This window comes from Panicum hallii, chromosome 9, assembly GCF_002211085.1.
Source record: "Panicum hallii strain FIL2 chromosome 9, PHallii_v3.1, whole genome shotgun sequence".
NCBI lineage: Eukaryota > Viridiplantae > Streptophyta > Magnoliopsida > Poales > Poaceae > Panicum > Panicum hallii.
The window spans coordinates 4,810,481-4,829,344 of NC_038050.1; the positions used below are offsets into that span (position 1 = coordinate 4,810,481).

General features: G+C 42.5%; 3 protein-coding genes across 3 annotated transcripts; all 3 read right to left on the reverse strand.

Moving 5' to 3' along the window:
• Nucleotides 1–990: 990 nt before the first annotated feature.
• Nucleotides 991–9,018, reverse strand: LOC112875502 (serine/threonine-protein kinase PAK mbt). The gene is made up of 18 exons (XM_025939378.1): nucleotides 8,124–9,018; nucleotides 7,926–8,014; nucleotides 7,626–7,733; nucleotides 7,420–7,527; nucleotides 7,184–7,274; nucleotides 7,016–7,068; nucleotides 5,290–5,352; nucleotides 4,796–4,840; nucleotides 4,660–4,695; nucleotides 4,380–4,435; nucleotides 3,449–3,530; nucleotides 3,231–3,347; nucleotides 3,035–3,140; nucleotides 2,449–2,599; nucleotides 2,116–2,350; nucleotides 1,770–1,970; nucleotides 1,608–1,693; nucleotides 991–1,515 (listed from the first exon to the last, which is right to left on the reverse strand). The coding sequence occupies exons 1-18, from the start codon at nucleotides 8,959–8,961 to the stop codon at nucleotides 1,416–1,418; spliced, it is 2,565 nt and encodes an 854-aa protein (XP_025795163.1). The 5' UTR covers nucleotides 8,962–9,018; the 3' UTR covers nucleotides 991–1,415.
• Nucleotides 9,019–9,301: 283 nt separating this feature from the next.
• On the reverse strand, nucleotides 9,302–13,252 carry LOC112876219 (cleavage stimulation factor subunit 50). The gene is made up of 13 exons (XM_025940275.1): nucleotides 12,899–13,252; nucleotides 12,726–12,823; nucleotides 12,555–12,624; nucleotides 12,272–12,355; nucleotides 12,103–12,189; nucleotides 11,786–11,856; nucleotides 11,578–11,629; nucleotides 11,427–11,484; nucleotides 10,939–11,033; nucleotides 10,676–10,830; nucleotides 9,996–10,104; nucleotides 9,715–9,771; nucleotides 9,302–9,630 (listed from the first exon to the last, which is right to left on the reverse strand). Exons 1-13 carry the CDS (start codon nucleotides 13,073–13,075, stop codon nucleotides 9,475–9,477), a joined length of 1,269 nt encoding a protein of 422 aa, XP_025796060.1. The 5' UTR covers nucleotides 13,076–13,252; the 3' UTR covers nucleotides 9,302–9,474.
• Nucleotides 13,253–13,750: 498 nt separating this feature from the next.
• Nucleotides 13,751–17,916, reverse strand: LOC112876220 (solute carrier family 25 member 44). Its single transcript, XM_025940276.1, has 6 exons — nucleotides 17,639–17,916; nucleotides 16,977–17,358; nucleotides 16,665–16,861; nucleotides 15,935–16,076; nucleotides 15,029–15,182; nucleotides 13,751–14,255 (listed from the first exon to the last, which is right to left on the reverse strand). The coding sequence occupies exons 1-6, from the start codon at nucleotides 17,701–17,703 to the stop codon at nucleotides 14,224–14,226; spliced, it is 972 nt and encodes a 323-aa protein (XP_025796061.1). The 5' UTR covers nucleotides 17,704–17,916; the 3' UTR covers nucleotides 13,751–14,223.
• Nucleotides 17,917–18,864: the final 948 nt, after the last annotated feature.

The window sequence follows — 18,864 nt, forward strand, 5'->3', positions numbered from 1 at the left end:
ATCCGGCGTGCCCACCTGGGAAAATTTCAGGTTTGAAGGCCTGATTGGTTGGTTAATTGGGGGATCTGCGGCTTGATCGTTGGCGCCAAGACCCATGTCGCCCGGAAATCTACCTCTATGCCTTTTTCTAACGGAGTACAGCTAGGCGCGCATCACACTTGCTCTCGGATTACCCTGCTGGCCTGCAACATCTACGCGATGCACTTTACCTAGTACGTGGCGTGCATCTTTCTAGTATGATGCACTTCACCTACTGGCAGTCTGACGCACAACACGCTCGTACAAGCGGGCACATACAATTACCTACGCAATTTCTATCTCGAACTAATTAGGTAGCAGCACTACGAGTGCACGTCATCACTCACGTCACTTGCCCCGTCATCACTCGCATCATTTTGCCCGTCTCTCTCTCTCTCTCTCTCTCTCTCTCTGCTCGGTGATTGGCAATTGGCGTCTGCGTTCGGTATTGGGCATGCTTAGGTGTGAGCAGTCTCTGCCAACCGTAGCTTTCAGCTGTGGCCGGCTGATTTGGTTGTTTCCCGGCAAAAAACCAGCCTACTCTGCTGGTTTCCGGAGTACTATCAGCTTGTGCTAGGCTGCTGGTAGCAATTCTGTGTACGTGGAACGTGTTTGGTTCACAGAAACGTGAGTACTTGGCAACCTAGATGGACGGTCAGTACACAAGCTGAATATATTTCTGTTCCCCGGCTGGCCTCAACTGGGGCAGGCGAGAGCGTCCATCAACAAGAACCACACCGTTCCCGTGCTGCGCGGCTACAAGAACTGGCACCTGTGACGACGAGAAGCACGCCTTAAAATGACCAATCATAAGAAAGCAGGTTGGAAGGCAGCAAATATCACGGCTTGCAAGAATTTGAAGAGAACATAACTGATGAAGAGGTACGGAGTAGGACTAACAGAACATAACGGATCGTGCAGTAGCACCAAAAAAGAAGAGGTACTTAGTAAAAAGCCAACCATCGAACACAATTTCAAACATAGAACTACTGTTTATTTCGACCTATCAATTAGTAGATCTATTTATTTGGATGGATGACAGTTGCCTTGTCGAAGTCCCAGAACCAAAGTACAGATCGGCACCGCAAAATTTGATTAGCCAAAATCGATGCACGGTCTCTACATACACCGACCACTGAAACACCTAGAGGCTATTAACACGCGACAAAAATTTCTATTTTCCAGAAGAGAATTCACAGCTTCCAGTCACCAAGCACCACAAAATTCAACGGAGGCTCCATCCGCGTTACCCGCGGTTCGCACCATTCCTCCTGCCTGCTTTCGATCCTGGTCCTCCACCCCGAGCAGGTCATTGTCCACCATGGGAAGCCATATTCACCCTTGGCTCCGAGCCGCGCTTCAGAACTCCCAAGATTGTAGCATTTACTCATGCATGTCTACAACCTCAGTATGGTTCGAAGTGTATCACAAAGATTTTGTATCGTCTGCTGCTCTTGTGTTGCTTGTGAATCTTGTAGAGGCATGTCCTCGTAGCAGCTATAGAAAACAATGCAGATAAGCTATTAACTTCAGTCATATTGCGAAAAAAAATAAAAACTAGCAAAACAGAGTTGTCCAAATAAACACACGTCTTATGGTAAGCTAGAGCTTGGGCCAGATTCATCAATGTGGGGCATGTCGTTAATCTGTGATGCACACCAGGGGGGAGAGAGACCTAATGCAACCAAATCCAGTATTAGGGTCAGTATCACTTTGCAAGCGTTCATTAAAAAAATGAGTCTGCAGCATACTTCATTTTGCCCTTTGCGTCCTTTCTTTGCCTGCCCATCACCACTGAACAGCTCCTTAACTGCCTCCAAGGCATCATTTGTACTTGACCCAGCCAGACCATTTCCTGCTTCATTTTCTGACACTAGAGCTAGTGGTGAAATGTCAATCGCCTTGAGAAATGGTATAGGAACAGTGTTGCCGGCAGCATATATTGACCAGAGCTACAAATGAAAAAGAAAATTCATAGGACACTGGAAAATTAGACATGGGGCTCAAAGGGGAAGGTGGGCAATTATAAAATCTGAAATACTTTAGCCCGGTTCGGTTATAAGAAAAGTAGTTTATGTCTGAGCACAAAGCATATACCTTATCCTGAACGGAAAATGCTTTACGGCTTGGGCTGCTATTTAACTTAGTCGTTGTGTTGGCAAAACCTGGTGATAGGCCAATTTGACTATCATGACGTCGCATAGTCCCCTCTGCACTCATATGCTTCTTCACGGTTCCAGTTGAAGTTGTGATTACTTTTGGTTCCTGCATGTCAAGATGATCATCTAGATCCCGATCTTTATTGGCATCACTATCAGCTGCATTCTCCGCCCTATCAAAATATCATGCATGAGATTTCCGATGGGGTAAATAATAAGTTTCCGTCGTGATGTTTTCTATGACTGGAAATATAATTTTTGTTTATCATACCAAAACTTTGAAATGAGTTCAGCTCTCTTTGGATCATGTGTGAAAGAACTGATGCTACCCAGGCCTGGAATGAACTCCGCTCTTGGGAAAATGGGTGATTCTGCCACTTCGTCGCCATCTTCAGAATGAACTATCATTGTACCGAAATCACCTATAAGGGAAATAATTAACTGGTGGTTTCAAGGGTAACAGCAAAAAATAAGAACTCATGAAACTGTACTATATTTATAAGCATCCCATTTAAGGAACAACACAATAACCTGACCACCAAGACATCCAGAGAATCCCCTAATCAGCTATTTTAATAGAAGCCATATGGAGTATTATGACTTACGAGCATGCCATAGAAAAATATTGTATTCAATTGATATTACAGTTGCTCGACAAAAAGATTCACAAGAAATAGGAAATGATGCTCATGCCAGTTTAGCAATCATCATTAGCATCTCGAGTGTGCAAATGGAACTGTTGAAGAAATACTACATGCAGAGGAAAATAACAACAAATCTCAATTGTTTTAAGAAATCAATGTATAAGCAATATAAAGAACGATAGCGATGTACTAGACTTGCTCATTTATCATTACCTGCCTGACCATCATTATATGTTGTGTGTTTCATGTGTTGCTGAGAGTTCGCAGGAACAGTTTCCCCAAAGTCTTCATTTATTCGAACAGTTGCATCTAGCATTGTCTGCAGACATCAAAGCCAATTCTACAGAGTTGAGCGAATACCATAATAACCAATCAAATGCAGATGACAGTAAAAGAGAATGTGGCATACATCGTCAGGGCCATCCAGCTGGTTTTGTGCAGCAAGTGTGGCTCTAATCTTCTTGGCATCCTTGATCTTTGCCAACATTTTTGAAGCTCCAGTATTGCACTTCTCAATAAATTTGTGCTGCAGAGGGAATTTGAAGAAAATACAACAATAAGTGAAGATATAAATAAGGGATAATGAAAATGCACCTTAAAAGTCACCCCTGAGCATGAATTAAGTACCTTCAGCATCTCACTTGCAGCAGGCCGAAGTCTTGGATCTTTTGTTAGACACTTCGCAATAAAATCATGGAAGAGGAGAGACCTGATGGGAAGGATAGCAAGAACATAGGCGAACTGATGCTCAAAACTATTGTCTTATGTTTAATCTTTTGATGTTTTTTTACTACAGAAAAAACTTAATAGATCATTATGACAAGTGTTAGTGTCTATAGTTGCAATTATTTCAGAAAAGATTACTTTATGCTCTAAATAAGTCAGGAGTCCAAATGTTAAGTTTCATATCTGTCAACTAGTCTGGTGTTTTTAAAGCCTATAAAGGCTAAATGGATAGAATCTGCCAGCTTCTTGGACCAAGCACTAAGCAAACAAGTTCTTGAATGATAATAAAGAGAACTGGCTGGAACTTCCATCAAGCTATACTTGATGGAGTAACTATCTCATATAATTCAGATTAAAGTGGTAAATTTAAGACAAGTGACACAAATGCTGCTGGTCATAGCAAAAAAGCTAAGTTGACTATAGAAGCCCACAGAAGAGGAAGGGGATGAGATAACTGGATAAGAACACAGTTAAAAGAAAGGCCGCATGTATTTCTGGTCGCTCATAAGTTTTCTCACTTTCTATACTTTGTCTTCAATATATAATATGGCCCAAATACACAAAAAAAGGAGTAACACATGATGGGCAAATGGTACTGACAGACAACTGATTAAAGCATCAGTTTTCAATCACGGGACGAGCTTGTTTGGATGAGTGTGCCTCTAATTTCACACAGTTACTTATGTTTATATCAATTTCATTGCAGATCAATAGAAATCTGGGCCAGAATCCTTGTGTCTAGGCACTTAACAATCTGATATTGCAAAATATTAGTTGTGACAGGCCTATCCCCTATTCAAGTAAGTGAAATAGATGATTAGAAACCACTTACCACTTCTCCTTATCCTCCAGCATTGGTGCAGGCTCGCTAGATATCATGAAGATAACCTGAAATAAGGGAGGAAAAGAGATAGTCGATGCATCAAGCTAGATGAAGATGGCATAATAGATTGGTAAGTATTTAGCTAGACAAAGTAAAGAAACATATGCAAAATTGTAAAGTAAAGAGACAAGAGTACACCACACCAAAGTTCAAAGCAGCTTTAATCATGCTAGACTTATAGCTACATTAACTGCAAAAACTCACAAGCATTGAGAAACATTGCACGTACTCTCATTGGATGCACAGTGGATCTTGGTGGCATGCCCTACAATAAGAGATACAAAAGATATATGAAAACATTAGCACGTCACAACATAAAATAAAAATTTGTACTACAAAAGAAAGAATCAAAGAATAATGTCTACCTCAGCCATCTCAATTGCAGATACACCTAATGCCCAAACATCTACCTGGGCAAAAGCCAAGAACATAAGGCTACCTTTGTTATGATAGATTGGTAGGACAAACTAAAGAAAGAATCCAACAGTCAATAGTAAACAGGATATTGTTGTTTTAAAGGCTTAGATATTAGGTAGTAACCAGTAAGCTTTTGTCACTTGAGAAACCATCAAGAGGCAACGAAAAGAAAAGATTTCCATGTTTCTGCAAGGGATCTATAATATTCATTCACTGGATGCAGTGAGTACCGATGCCCTTGCAGCTACATGTAACTTTTTTCTTCCATATGTAGAATCTTCACACCCAAAGGAATAAAATGTTTTTTTAAAAAAATCCTACTAACTGAAAAAAATTCCAAGAATCCAAGTCCTAGAGTAAAATGCCAAAATCCATTAATTGACAATACTGCTAAAATGAACAATTTTGTAGCTCTATACTGTGGAGGGGTACGGGATGATACCTTTCCATCATAACGACTTTCTTGGATGACCTCTGGCGCCATCCAATGTGGAGTACCAATGAACTGAAAGTATAAACATGAAGCATCAAGTTATGGAAATTATTATGCCACTTAAACCTTTATTCGTTGCCAAAAAAAAGCACTGAATTTTTTTGGGGCAAATTCCATTCAAGAGTAAGTTTAGTGAGTGATGTTGTCAGCCAGTTGTGCAACAATAGAATTATTTTGCAGTAAACTGGGAGTTCTATCCATGCATTTTGATTGAAGTATGTTTGCCCCCAACAACAGAGACATCCAAGATACTATGCATGTATGATGAGTTTCATGTGGTCCGCCATGAGGATCCAGTCTCAGCTTTTGTATGCTTGCAGAAAAACAATGAATACCATTTAGAACAGACACTAACTACTGTCAGCACGCTATGCGACAAAAAATGGGATGTAGAATGTATCATTTTGGGTTCCTCCAAGCATCTAGGTATAGACATGCAGCAGCCTAGCAGGGGTCGAAGAGAAAATAGAAGCCTTGGGAGCAGTTGAAGAAGGGAGTAGATTGATTTCTTTCTTGTTAGATTTTAATAAAATTATATAGCCAACTCTTTTATAGCACTACATGAAAGAACCTTCCTAGGGCTATAACTTGGACCTTCACTAGTTCTCTATCCTGACTTTCCTAACTCATGACTCAATTTAACTCTCCTCCCAACCTGATTTGCACTCCCTCTGCGTCAACTCTTCCTCAAGCGCCAAACGGAGTCCGCAACCCATAAAAGAAGATGAAACAAGAAATTAGCTTAGTACCATCCCAGAGGTATAATTTGGAAAGTGCCATCCACAGTGAAGATGACATGTTAGGCTGCATGCCGCATGTCAATAAGACAGTAGCACATTGGATGGTATGTCCCAACTTGGCAACCTTTGCGATGGTACAATGGAACTGATTTTCGCAGAACTGTTCGCTGGATATGCTACTGTCACAGTAACCCTCTACTATCTCCCGTAGCTCCAGCAACTTGCAATTTTGCACCCAGCAGTATGAACAGAAAAAATGTTGAGTGGTCCTGCACCAAGTGAGCTGGTCGTTCATGATGTCAAGGAAGAAGCACAGTTGCAGCATGGCATGAGTGAAGGGTATTAAGGTTTTGCTTCAGTGAGCGAGAGTGTCCAGTTGGTCCTTGGTCGTTTTCTTAACTTATTGTGGCGTGAATGTAATCAGATGGGTGCAAGGGTGTGGGTGAGTGTGCTGTAATTTTACCTTTTTTCTACTCTTACTACAATGACGTGCAATTCTCCTGCGTGTTCAAGACAAAAGAAAAATCTGCGTGGTGATCGTGGGTGAATTCAAGTGGTGGGAGTGAGCAAGCTCATAAGAGGGTGCTTGGGGCCTAGAGGTCAATAACAAGTATTTGCTTCGAAGAACGGAAGGAAGTACCAACGAACGAGACAGCACATAGTATACTTTCCCTTTTTTTCATTTTTAACCTAATAGAACCTAATGCAGATGCATAAAATTCAACATAAATAGTCTGGATGTTGGAGTTATCTTTTCCAACACAAGCTTGTTTCCAAGTTTTCCACCAAAGTACCATTATATTAAGGAACTAAGCATAAGCAGAAATGCGGGTTTTATGCTACACTTGCATCTGTCACTTCATTTTCTGTTACATTGATGCAATGGTTCTGGAACTTTCGATTTGAAGAAGTAAAACAAACACTGTTAAGAATACCGTGTTGCGCTTTGACATGGTTCTTGTCAGCTGGGCAGCTACACCAAAATCGCCTGTTTGAAACATTGTTGTTGTGGTACACGATGCCGAATTCACAAGTCAGGACATGCAGAAATATCAAGCAGTAATAAATGAAATTAAGAAATAACAGTAAACAACTGTACTTACCCAGCTTCACCTCGCCTTGTTCAGTTAGAAGAATGTTGCCACCTTTAATGTCTCTATGAACTTTAAAAATTGAGTGCAAGTAAGCAAGACCCTGAAGAAGAAAATATCCAGGCAAAATTAAGTATCTGAAAGCATTTGACTGGTGACTAAGGGTGTTGCGACATAAGTAGCAAATCTCATTAGTTATGTGATACGATAATTTAACTCCACATGCAACCGTGTTAGAAGAGCAATACCTTTAGTGCTTCTCTACATATGTAAGCTATCTGGGATTCATCAAGAGGCTCCTCTGTGATGCCTATCAAGTCAGCGACACTTCCACCACCACAGTATTCCATAATTATCTACAAGTGGAGAATCACATTCACATCAAGCTTGTTTCATAAGTTGACAAGTAAGCAAATATCACAAAGATGGACATTATCAGGTTATTTGATTATACCCATAGGTATTCCTCTCCTTGATAACTTCCAAAGTAGCGGACAACATTTGGATGGCTGCATTGCTGCAGCATCTCAATTTCTCCCCGTATGTCTTCATATCCTTCTTCCTGAAGACCAAATATAGAAACTTAGACTTTGGAAACAAGCAAGTGCTCAGACGACAGACAGCTTCAAATTTATGAGGTTCTTTCACAATTTAAGCCCATGCAAACTAAATGCTCACAACAAAGCAATATGGATGCCAAATATGTCACTGGTGGCCTTTAGAATCTGCACAGAACTTTGTTATAGAAACTGACCCCTTCTGTTAAGGAGATGATCTTGACAGCCACAAGTTCCTGCGTTCTAAGATCCCTTGCTTTGTACACTGCACCGTATGAACCTTTCCCTGCATCCCCAATTGAACGTTGCATTATGCAAACAGCTCGAAGCTTCAGGCATTCTACAAATAGAGATATCCAAGCAATGAAATACTAATTCCAAAGCAAGAGTCATACCGAGCTCATGGAGCAGCTCGTACTTGGTGGAAGGATCCTCCCTGGTAATGCTGTCTGGCACTGAGCTCACCGATGGCTTCCGTCTTGAATTTTGCTGTTGTTGTTGCTGCATCAGAGGCGACGGCTGCCGGAGCTCCTCCGACGATTGCTCCACCGCTGGACTCCAGAAAGAGGACCCGAACCCCCCGCCGCCGCCAGAGGCAGCCTCATGGGAACTGGAGCCCCCGCTTGTGTGGTGAATGAAGGTGCCAGAGAACGACTCGTGGGGGCTCGACGGGCTCCCTGTCCGGCGGATGAATGTGCCGGAGATGGAATCGCGGGGGCTCGACGGGCTACCCGTCCGGCGGATGAATGTGCCGGAGATGGACTCGCGAGGGCTGGACGAGCCACCCGAGCGATGGATGAATGTGCCGGAGGCGGACTCGCGTGGGCTGGAGGAGGCAACCCCTGAGCGAGTGGTGGAGTGGACGACGAAGGTGGAGTAGGGGTCCTCCTCGGCGGCGCGGGTGCTGGAGCGCCGCAGATCCAGGAACGGGGATCGGTCGGAGGCCGGAGCGCCACGCTTGACGACGACGGTGGCGGAGAGGGAAGCGTCGTCTGGGTCGGATGAGTAGGGGTCCTCATCGTCGTCGAAAGAGGCACCGCCGAAGTCCTTGGGGAGGCGCTGGAGGAGCGGTGGCAGCGAGGAGGGGTCCTCCTCCTCCTCGTCCTCCGCACCGGTGGCGGGCCTCCCGCGGCCGCTGGGGTCTTCGTCTTCGTCATCGCCGTGGAAAACGAAGGTTGAGTAGACGTCGGGCTTCCTGGCGCGCGACCACGGCGAGCGCGGGGTGAAGGCCATGGCGTGCCACGCGAGGTGGGAGGAGGACGGGGAAGAGGTGCTCGTCGGAAATGGCAAATGGGGAAAAAAATTTAGTTGGAGCCAGTTCACTCGAATCTGGCAATATGGGTCGGGCTCGAATGGGCCATCCCATCTTAGGCCCACCTGACGACATAGAAAATTCGGCTAAATTCTTTCTCCCCGCTTGTCGTCGTCAGAAAAGTGGAGAATAGCTTGTCACTTTTCTCTCCTCGCAAATGTAACACGAGAAATTTGGAGAACTGGTTTTGGCAATAGGCCAGCGTCGTAATTAGAGAAATGCATTTTACCACAATTTTTGGGGGAGAAAAGCAAATCAATGTACCATCTGCCACGCAGAGCCAAAAAGAAAAACTCACTAAAGTTTGCTACAAAGTAAATGTATAGCTTGTACAAATTTCTCCCATATACAACACTCGAGTTACATAAGCAAATTTATCCTGAAAAAGTGATGCTACAAACAAACTCTTGATTTGAATGGTTGAATCTACAAGCCTACACAGTTTGTTTCCAGAATCTGATGGATCTATCGTTTCCGCAAGTAACAAACACTGGTTCTACTGGGGAGTGGTCGAGCCATCTAGGAGCAACGGTGCTGCCAGAGGGCAATCTTGCAACCTTTTCAGCAGTAAGTGCATCCCAGACAACAACCTGAAGACCAAGCATTATCATAGTTAGGCTCTATTTGCCCTGCTGAATTACAAACATAGACACTGTTCTAAAATTGGAACTTACCTCACTGTTTTGTTCGTCAACTGATAGCACGAACTCCTCAGTTTCATTGAAGACAGCCTAAATGGAAGACCAATTATTACTGTAGTTAGAGGTATGTCGGTATCCTTAGCTGCAAGCTCAAACCAGTCTATTTCACATTAAGAAAATTGCAACCTTCTGTTTGGAATTTGAGAACACGTTTTCTAAGCTCCGAAGACAACAAAAGCGTGTAGAATGATTGAACAAATGAGTAAATTTAATTAAAAGGATAACCTTACAGAAGCACACATAATTTATCTAACCTGACAACAGAATTGTCTGTGAACAGCTCCTGCATATTGCTTCACAAGTCGTCCAGTGCCAACTTCCCACAACTTTACAGAAGAATCCTTTCCACAAGACAGGAGGTACCTGAAAGAATATTGTAAAGATCATTACAAATAGGTGCATTAAAAGTACTCAAAGTTCATAATGTCCATGAACATTATAAAAAAAGCACTACAAGTATTCGAAGTCCACTATATCATTTTTTTTGTCTAATCATATATGCAAGGTGCATTCAGACTAAACAATGGTATAAATACAATGTCTTTGAGCTTAAGTTCTCAAAAGAAGCCTATAGGCATGTTGTTAATGTATTGCTGAAATATTAGGGCTAGTAAAACTTGAAATAACGGATTGTCAAACAGTTAGATCTGTCTAGAATACAGGAGTTTCAAATTTCAATGACATCTCACAAATACTTCAGAATCCTACAAGATTCCTGCGTTCCAAATACGGGTTAGGTTGTTAATATCTAGAGACAAACTTATAACATATACCTTTCTCTTTGTTCTCTAAGCTGAGTCAAACTTATAACACATCTCTCTCTTTATTCTCTGAGTTGAACTTATAACATATACCTTTCTCTTTGTTCTTATATAAAACAAACAACGACCGAGTCTTATCTTGAGAGAAGAGCACCTTCCAACAGCTCGCTTACCTCTCATCTTTGGTGAAAACTGCACTAGTAGCTTCTGCAGATCCATGTGCTCCAATAATAGGACGAACACATTCAGCAGATACTCCATCCCAGATGCGCAGAGAACCATCTTTAGAAGCAGTCACATACAAGCTCCCAGTACACGAGTAACGCACCTGGCACCAACATCAGTAAATTGGGCTAGCTGAGTAAAATTGAACCACTAATGAGAAAATAACTAATGCAGTCTAATGCTTGTGAATCAGAATAAGGAAAAAGACTACCTGGTTAATGGCAGAACTAGAATCCTGTGGATTTGCTGATAAAAAGCATGTGAAAGTGTTTACATCATACAGATGAGCAACTGGGTGATCAGTTCCTGCAAATATTTTTATCAGCACCGGTTGCTTCCAGGATTTGCATACTTAACAGATTAAAATGAATTTTCAGAAAAAAGGTATATTCGACTTTACAAAACACGAAAGCTCCATACGATATACTTCCAGTATTTTCTAAATGCCCAAGAAGCAGAAACTGCTTGATACAGGAACAAAATTCAAAATTTCAAATCCTTGAGCTAAAATATCGAATAAAAAATTGTGAAAACAATTAAACTACTTTACTGGATAATAACTAAAAATATGTTAAACCGTTTTTTTCTTAAACAATGCTTAACAGTTATAATTTCACAACCATGCCGAAGAATCAATGCATTGATATCAGAAATCAAGAATCAGTATATAACAGCACAATTACTGGTAAAATATTGTACCTGCTAAAAGGTAATCCCCACATGGATGAAAACATACAGATCTAACATTATGAGTATCCTGTCCAAGTATTGACAAGTGAGCCTTGATATATGAAATGAACACACCATGTTAGATAATATAGCGATACATTGGGTTACTAGAATTTACTACCTGAATAACTCTGAATGCTTTCCTTGCATTGGTTTTTGAGAAGTCAAAGAATCTTTTGGGTGAATTTCAGGTCCAGGGAAATAACAAAGAGATCAATTAATGCCGCAAAAAAAGATTCAAATAATTGAAAGGTATGCTTAATCCCAGTATGAGCACCTCAAATATTCAATCAAACAGCAAGGAGAGTAGACGTCAAGGATAAGCATACTTTATTGTATTGTCTTTTGAAGCTGATATCAGTATTGGACTCTCAGGATGAAAATCGAGATCGTTGATGGGCTGCAAGAAATCAAATGTTTACCAGCTGGCAGAGGGCATGGTGGAAATTAAATCAATGGAAAACAAAGGAAGCCTCTAGAGTACATGAATTTATGTGTTGGGATAACCCCCCAAAGCTCAGTGAGCAAATGTTTTAACTATAAACTGCAGGAGCCTGAACCAGAAGCAATATTGTGGAAGTGATGAAAAGATTCTTGCAGCCTTGAATGGTAAATAAACCCATATATGAACATAAGACATGCTCACCTGCATGTGATCATAAAATGTACGTATCACAGGCCGGGCATTGCCATCTTTGGAGTCTCCTGCCATCGTCTGCTTAACTTTAGCAACCTGCAAGAGAGAGCAACATTGAGTTGCAAGTATAAAACAGCAGATGCCCACATTGCACTCAAGAGTGGCAATTCTAGCTCACCTCGAAGAACTTAATGGATGTGTCAGCACTCCCAGTTGCAAAATACTTGCCATCAGGACTAAATTTCGCACACCGGGCAATGTTCTACAGAAAATACAAGGGTAAGCCAATAAACATCAGCAAAATCCGTTGCCAACTCATTAGTAGAATCTCAAGTTTACACATAATAATGGAACTGCTGCAACCGCAAAGTGCGCAATAGCAGTAGTAAATGTTCAGATAAACGATAGATTGACACAAAAATAGCGGTGCAATAGCAAGGAAAAACTAGAATCATACGCACCTTATGATCAGAGACGTGCTTCGCCTCGTGCTTGGGGAAGCTCTTGGACGAGCCTCTGACATCCTGCACACTGCACAGCATCGGCGTCAACACACACCACTCAATACTCTGCACCGGAACCAAACACAAAATTATTAGGCAACACCACGGGCGAGCAATGTTAGGGTATACCTGAAATCCACGGCACCGGAGCCGAGCGGCGGCACCACCCCACCGAACCCGGCGGAGTCGAACGCGGAAGCCGCTCCTCCTCGCTCCGCCGCGAGGCCCTGCGAACCGACAGCGAGGGTTTAGGCCGGTGCAGAAGAAAATTCTAGGCAGGAAGAAGGGGAGGGTGGGGGGACCTTGGCGACGAGGCGGAGGAGGTGGTTGGCGGGGACGGAGTCGGCGGCGGAGAGGGGGATCATGGTGGCGGCGGCGACGGCTGCGGCGGCCTGCCCGAGGCTCTGGCCGCGGAGGTGGGCCACGATGAGGGCGTTCACCTGCCGCAGCAGCTTCGCCTCCTGCACCGCCTCGTCCATTGCTTCGTTCCCGTCGCTTCGATCCCCCCTCCCACCCCGCTCCGGAGGCCGACCCAAAACGCTTCGATGCCTTCCTGCGCGGCGGATTCGGTTTGTACTGCGATCTGCGACTGGACTGAAGCTGAAGAGGAGTAGCAAGGCTCCTGAAGTCCTGTCCTTGGTTCGAGTATTCGTGAAAAGTACCACTCGTGCCTCTTACATGTGGGCCAAAGACCACATCTCAGCGAAATGCAAATCTCTATCGGGGCAAATCCCGAACAAAAACCGTTGAAACCGTTGGGCTCGGGTTACAAGTATGAATATACATTGCACAACACGTCGCTCGTGTAGAATTCATATCGCGTAAGACCTCTGTTTTGCAGAGAATACGCTAGTTCCTCTTCCTCCATTGCAATCTATTTTCGAAAATCAAGCATGGATTCAGGAAAAGAACCATGGATGCCTAACCCTGAATACTAACCGGAGGTGAAAATGGTATCACACCCACAAAAATTCAGGAAAATAATTGTAACTTGAGCGCCAAATTAAACGCATCCAGGACACCCAAATGGTACCATACCAGCAATGAATCCCTAAACGATGCTTGTCTGCCAGTAACGATTTGTCAAAATATGATTTCCACAGTGATTCAGTGAACATGGGTACAGCCATATTTCCACATTCTTGCATTCCAAGTACAGATCAAAAGGACAATTGGAACCACATGTATATTGGCAAATAAAATAGTCAAAACGAGCATCTTTTGGAAACATCGCTCCATGTCATTACAACTGGTTTCTATCATCCAGCATCGCCATAGCAAGCCTTGATGTTTTAAAGAATGAGAAGTGTGTACATCTGATCTCGTTTATATGTCCATCTAAAATAATCTTCCTAATCCATATTCAACGTAAGAGGGCAAAAAAAATAAGGGCCCCTGTATTTTCGAAAATACTGCCCAGAGAACCAAAGTTTGTAAGGACTATTGTCTAGCAACAAATTAAGTCTTTAACACCGTCAAACATCCATGCTTAATGCTTCCGCCTATGTCAGCAAGAACTGGAGCTTCAGGAGGGTGTCACTGTTGTTGACGTACAGCATTATTTCACTTCTGCTAATACAACTTCCAGCATTGTAGAAATTGCATTGGTTTTAAGGCGACTCAGAAGTCAGACCTCTTCAACTTTAGCACACAAGCGCTCTGCGGGGAAACAAAGGTAAATTACAGTAGGAAAAGCAGAATAGTTTTTCTTGAACGTACAGCAAATAGTTTGACTTCAGGCCAAAATTACCAAAATTAAATGTATGTTCTCATCCAAATAATTTTTTTTCGTACAACTGTAAACAACTTATATGAAAAAGATATTTAATTACACAACTTAGATGATATAGATGTTTAATTACACGTAGAATTACCCACTAAACACTGAAATGCCCACTGATTCAGTAGAAATAGGAAAACATAATGAGTGATTTTATTCATGACACGCTAAAGCCATGCTTCATACAAAGGACAAATCGGTTTCTTTTGCAGTGGTTATATCCAAATAGACCAGATTGACGAACGAGCAAAGCAACTGATAGTATTTGCTATTTGCATGTGCTAATGTTTAGCATGCAGCCACTCTACAAGAAATAAAGTGTGCTCCTAGGCATTAAAGCAAGCAAGTTTTCATGTAATGTAACAGCTTTGTTCGAAAAAAGTAAAAAGGTTTCACACTAGAATTTTAGTCAAGATTTTCATTGCACGTGAAACTTATGGTACAACTTACAAGAGCAATTGATTGGAGATGCCAGTTGACCTGAATAATCCAGATAAACTAAATTCTAAATGTGAACTATTGTGCATGTAAACTTAACTTGCATGAGCTGCAGTAAAATATGCCACCATATATGCATGTGACTATCATTTGATACAGTAATCAAGGAACCAGAAGCATAAGTATACATTTGACAAGGGGAGGTGAAACATACTCAGATATTCGTAGCATACTATCATCGAGGTACCCCAAGCTGATGAGCTGAAAAATCTTGGACCTAACCCTCTGTACAAACCTTTCCATCCCTCTTCAGCAATCAATCTTTTAACTACTTGCCCAGCTTTTGGCTTATTTTCGTTATCCATTACCTAAACGGGAAGAAACAAAACTTGATGAAATCATATAGCACAAATATAAAATGCGACAACAAAATAAAGATAAACAATATGCTGCATTATCACTACAAACTTAACAAATTCAACATAAGAATAGATGAAGAGAGATTTTGAACACAATGGTCAAAATATAGGGTTGTGAGAACTTTCAGGTATGGTAGTTGATCACTACAAATGTAACATGTGACATTTGGGGATATGTGAGGCTCGTTGTTAAATGCAAGCCATATCCCTGCCATACTCATAGTCAGTTTGAAGGTGCTAACTTTTGCCACTCACAGCAAGCAATGAGGTTGTAGATTGATCAAGTTTTTCCAACAAGAGTTTCTGACCTTACAAGAGATCTATGACAAATTAATCCCAGTATGCCAGCAGAAAATAAACAGCTGTAAAAATAGAAACAGGTATTGCTTTAATATAGACAGCATTCCAGTCTAGCACCTCAACACCACACATTAGACAATATACCAGTATAAAAATCATCTAGGTGTTCAAGACAGACATCAAATATACTTCCAAGACAAAATATCCATGTCCCTAAACTTAATGGCATTGTATTGTTATGGAATCAAATTATAGACAAACGAGAAGCATTAATGTAAAGTCAAGAATCATTCGTCACAAGCGTAAACCTGACAAAATATAGCCCTCAAAACGCCTGACAAAATATACACCACTCAAATCAAGTTACAAGATTAAACAGCGAACAGAGTGCCACGGAGTACCTGGAGCCTGGTCTTGATTGTATCTATGGGAGTTGTAACAAAAGAGGTCACTGCACCAGCAATAACTCCACCTGACGCTTGAACACCAACTATTTTCATTTGGCTAGGAGCCTCTTCTTTATTTTGCCAATGGCCAAGAGCACTGTTCAGACATGTACAAAGAGAATGACAGTGAATTACTTCAGCTAAGTTAACAAGATAAGAAATCTAATCTTTCAACCATCAACCACAAAGAAATAAACTAACAAATGGAACTGATTCTTGTACATTTACATACACGCTTTTGAAAACAGTAACAGCATACTAACAGATCCTGTTTCCATTAAGTGAGTGAAGGCTATATGTGGACTCATGTATGGAACGGTATCAGTATTTTATTCAACTCCCCGTTTCGTTAGTTATCAAACTTATCCTGGTGAATTTTTCAGCAGTGGAGCAAATGTGAATTGGTCACCACAGTAAATCAGCACACCACAGCATGCATTGGGATGCATTCTTGTTTCTAAAATATATATTGACACAACAGAACAAGCATCAGGAAACAAAATTGCAATTATAACTGCAGTTTGGGCATCAAGAAGCGCAGTTTGAAAAGTTTGTGGGAGGATGAAAAATACTAATTCAAATTATCATGATGTAGAAATGTACTGCCGGCCTTTTTCTGTTAAACATAATAGAATGCACAAGACTGAGAGGAACATAGTGATGTGCCAATCAGATTATTCCTAACCTCCAAATTATGCGCTGACTGGATCCATAACTCGCCCACCACACAGCACTAGATGGTGCGTAGGTCATAACAGACAGCCCAAATCCTCTGTACAGCCCCCTAATCCCATCAGCCTTTATGACCTTTCGAGCAACATCTATTCCACCTTTATACCTGGCGTGACCAGAATATCCTTGAACCATCAATTTCTGGCTTATCTGAAACATTCCAATGTACAACGCAATAAACACAATATTCTAGTGTGATAACAGCACCACATCGTAAGCTCATTTTGCATCTATAGAACATGTAAAGGGAAAACAATAGGCATACCACATCAATCGGCACAAAAATAGCCTGTGAACATGTTGATGCCGACAGACCAGCAAGGCCATTGGCAAAGGCAGCCTGCACCGGTTCTGACAACTTGAAGGGCTCAGCAAGCTTGAGCGAGGCTGCTTTGGTTGTCTCAAGCGCCGTGAGGAAGATGATCCTAGTTGGGACAGCCCCGATGATAACAGTAGGAAAACCTCGGTACAGCCCTGGCACACCGTCCACCTTGAGGATGTTTTTGAAGGTAGCCAGCGCATTCCTCCTCAAGGCGTCCCCAGAGGCCACCTGCATCCGGGTCTTGACCACCGAGACCGGGTACAGCGCCACAGTGACGCCGCTGAACATGCCAGCGCCCACCACGTAGAGCTTGGTCTTGTCGAGGCTGCAACATTTCAGCACCGCAATTTGAGAAACAGAACAAGCATAAGAAACAACCTACCAAAAACCCGGAATCAGCTAGAACTCCCCAAATCGCACCTCATACAGGAACAAGACCAACCATGCCAAATCCTCAAACCACAATTCCTCCTAATCTAACGCCAATCCCGAATAGGACGGAGGACACGCTTCGACGATCGGAGCTAAATCTCCAGAACCGCAGGAAACGGGAGAATCGGCACGGAATGGAAACCAAAGGAATTACAGGATCGGCGGTTGCTTACTTGTCCCAGTTGATCTCCGTCTGGTGGAACGACGGGATCTTGGCGGCCCTGGTGGTCGTGTCCATGGCCGCGCCGTTCGAATCCCCTCGCTTCCTCTACCGATCCGCGACTCCGGAGGCGAGAACCGAAGGAGGGCGCCGCCTCGCCGCGGCCGGGGGCGTGGTCGCGTGGACTCGACTCGGCAAGAATGGCGGGCGGACGGGCGGGCTGCTCCGGCTGTGGCTTCCTCCCGTTTTCCCTTTTTCCGCTTTCGTGCTCTTTTTGTCCGCAACAACTCACCAAGAATGGGGGACAGAGCATGTGTTCCTCGCCGCTTCCGTTTTGTTGGAAGGAAGGCGTCGCCGCGTGCGTCAGTGGCGTCCAGGATGGGGGCTCTGTTTTCTTGGGCCCAAAGGCAAAGTTGTTGGGCTCGGCTGCCAGGCCCGTTTGCTTTTTAGTTTATGCGATTGCCTCATGTCTGTAGTCATGTGGGCACGTCCCACGTGTGAGTTGTGACGTCAGTGTGGTCGTTGAACTCGCTTCCACATGCGAAGCTGGTTGTCGCCAGCTGGAATTATAGGCCCTTAACGAAATTTAGTAATCCCCCTCTGAAAATGCGATCACTGAGTAGCAAACTCGTGGGGTTTGATAATGTTAAATGAGTATGTCGCTAATCTTGCAAGTAGGCACAATGATATTTTTTGCGTCAGCTAAAATTTTCATTGTGGCATACCATATAGTTCATTTCTCCGGTAAACACATTTTCTCTCTTTGGCCATAGATTCGGGAGGGAATATTTGGATTGGTCGCATGGATATAAGTGCATCGAATTTATCATTTTTAAATGTTTACATAATATGTTATTTTATAAAATTATTATTATTTGACAATATGATTTTTAAATGAGTTCATGGTTAATCGCATAATGGAGCGGGAGATTTGGATAGCAATGAGCTCGGCAAGCTTATTGTAGAAGCTAATACATTGCTAAGCTTGTTACAATTAGAAAAGGATAGAGAAATAACCCAAATTCGCCCTAACCTGACTTAGTTGCTATATTTGAAACTATGACTTATTTCACTTATAAGATCATAGCAAGCTCATGTCGCCCTATCCCACTATGTGACTTGGTAGTACTTCATTTACAAAACCTGTGCTAAAAAACAACTACCATGTTTACCCGTTTATCCCGAACACCTCAAAATACTCAATGCAAATTTTGCAGCATTTCAAAGCTTCTACTTGTT

Coding starts and splice junctions, on each gene's coding strand:
- LOC112875502 (XM_025939378.1), bottom strand. CDS start 8,961: ATGGCCTTCACCCCGCGCTCGCCGTGGTCGCGCGCCAGGAAGCCCGAC. Junction 8,015..8,123: donor CGAGCTGCTCCATGAGCTCG/GTATGACTCTTG, acceptor TTGGGGATGCAG/GGAAAGGTTCATACGGTGCA. Junction 7,275..7,419: donor TATGTAGAGAAGCACTAAAG/GTATTGCTCTTC, acceptor TTTCTTCTTCAG/GGTCTTGCTTACTTGCACTC.
- LOC112876219 (XM_025940275.1), bottom strand. CDS start 13,075: ATGGACGAGGCGGTGCAGGAGGCGAAGCTGCTGCGGCAGGTGAACGCC. Junction 10,831..10,938: donor CTAGTTCTGCCATTAACCAG/GTAGTCTTTTTC, acceptor TGTTGGTGCCAG/GTGCGTTACTCGTGTACTGG. Junction 9,631..9,714: donor TTGACGAACAAAACAGTGAG/GTAAGTTCCAAT, acceptor CTTGGTCTTCAG/GTTGTTGTCTGGGATGCACT.
- LOC112876220 (XM_025940276.1), bottom strand. CDS start 17,703: ATGGACACGACCACCAGGGCCGCCAAGATCCCGTCGTTCCACCAGACG. Junction 16,862..16,976: donor TTTTTGTGCCGATTGATGTG/GTATGCCTATTG, acceptor GGAATGTTTCAG/ATAAGCCAGAAATTGATGGT. Junction 15,183..15,934: donor CAATCAAGACCAGGCTCCAG/GTACTCCGTGGC, acceptor CTTCCCGTTTAG/GTAATGGATAACGAAAATAA.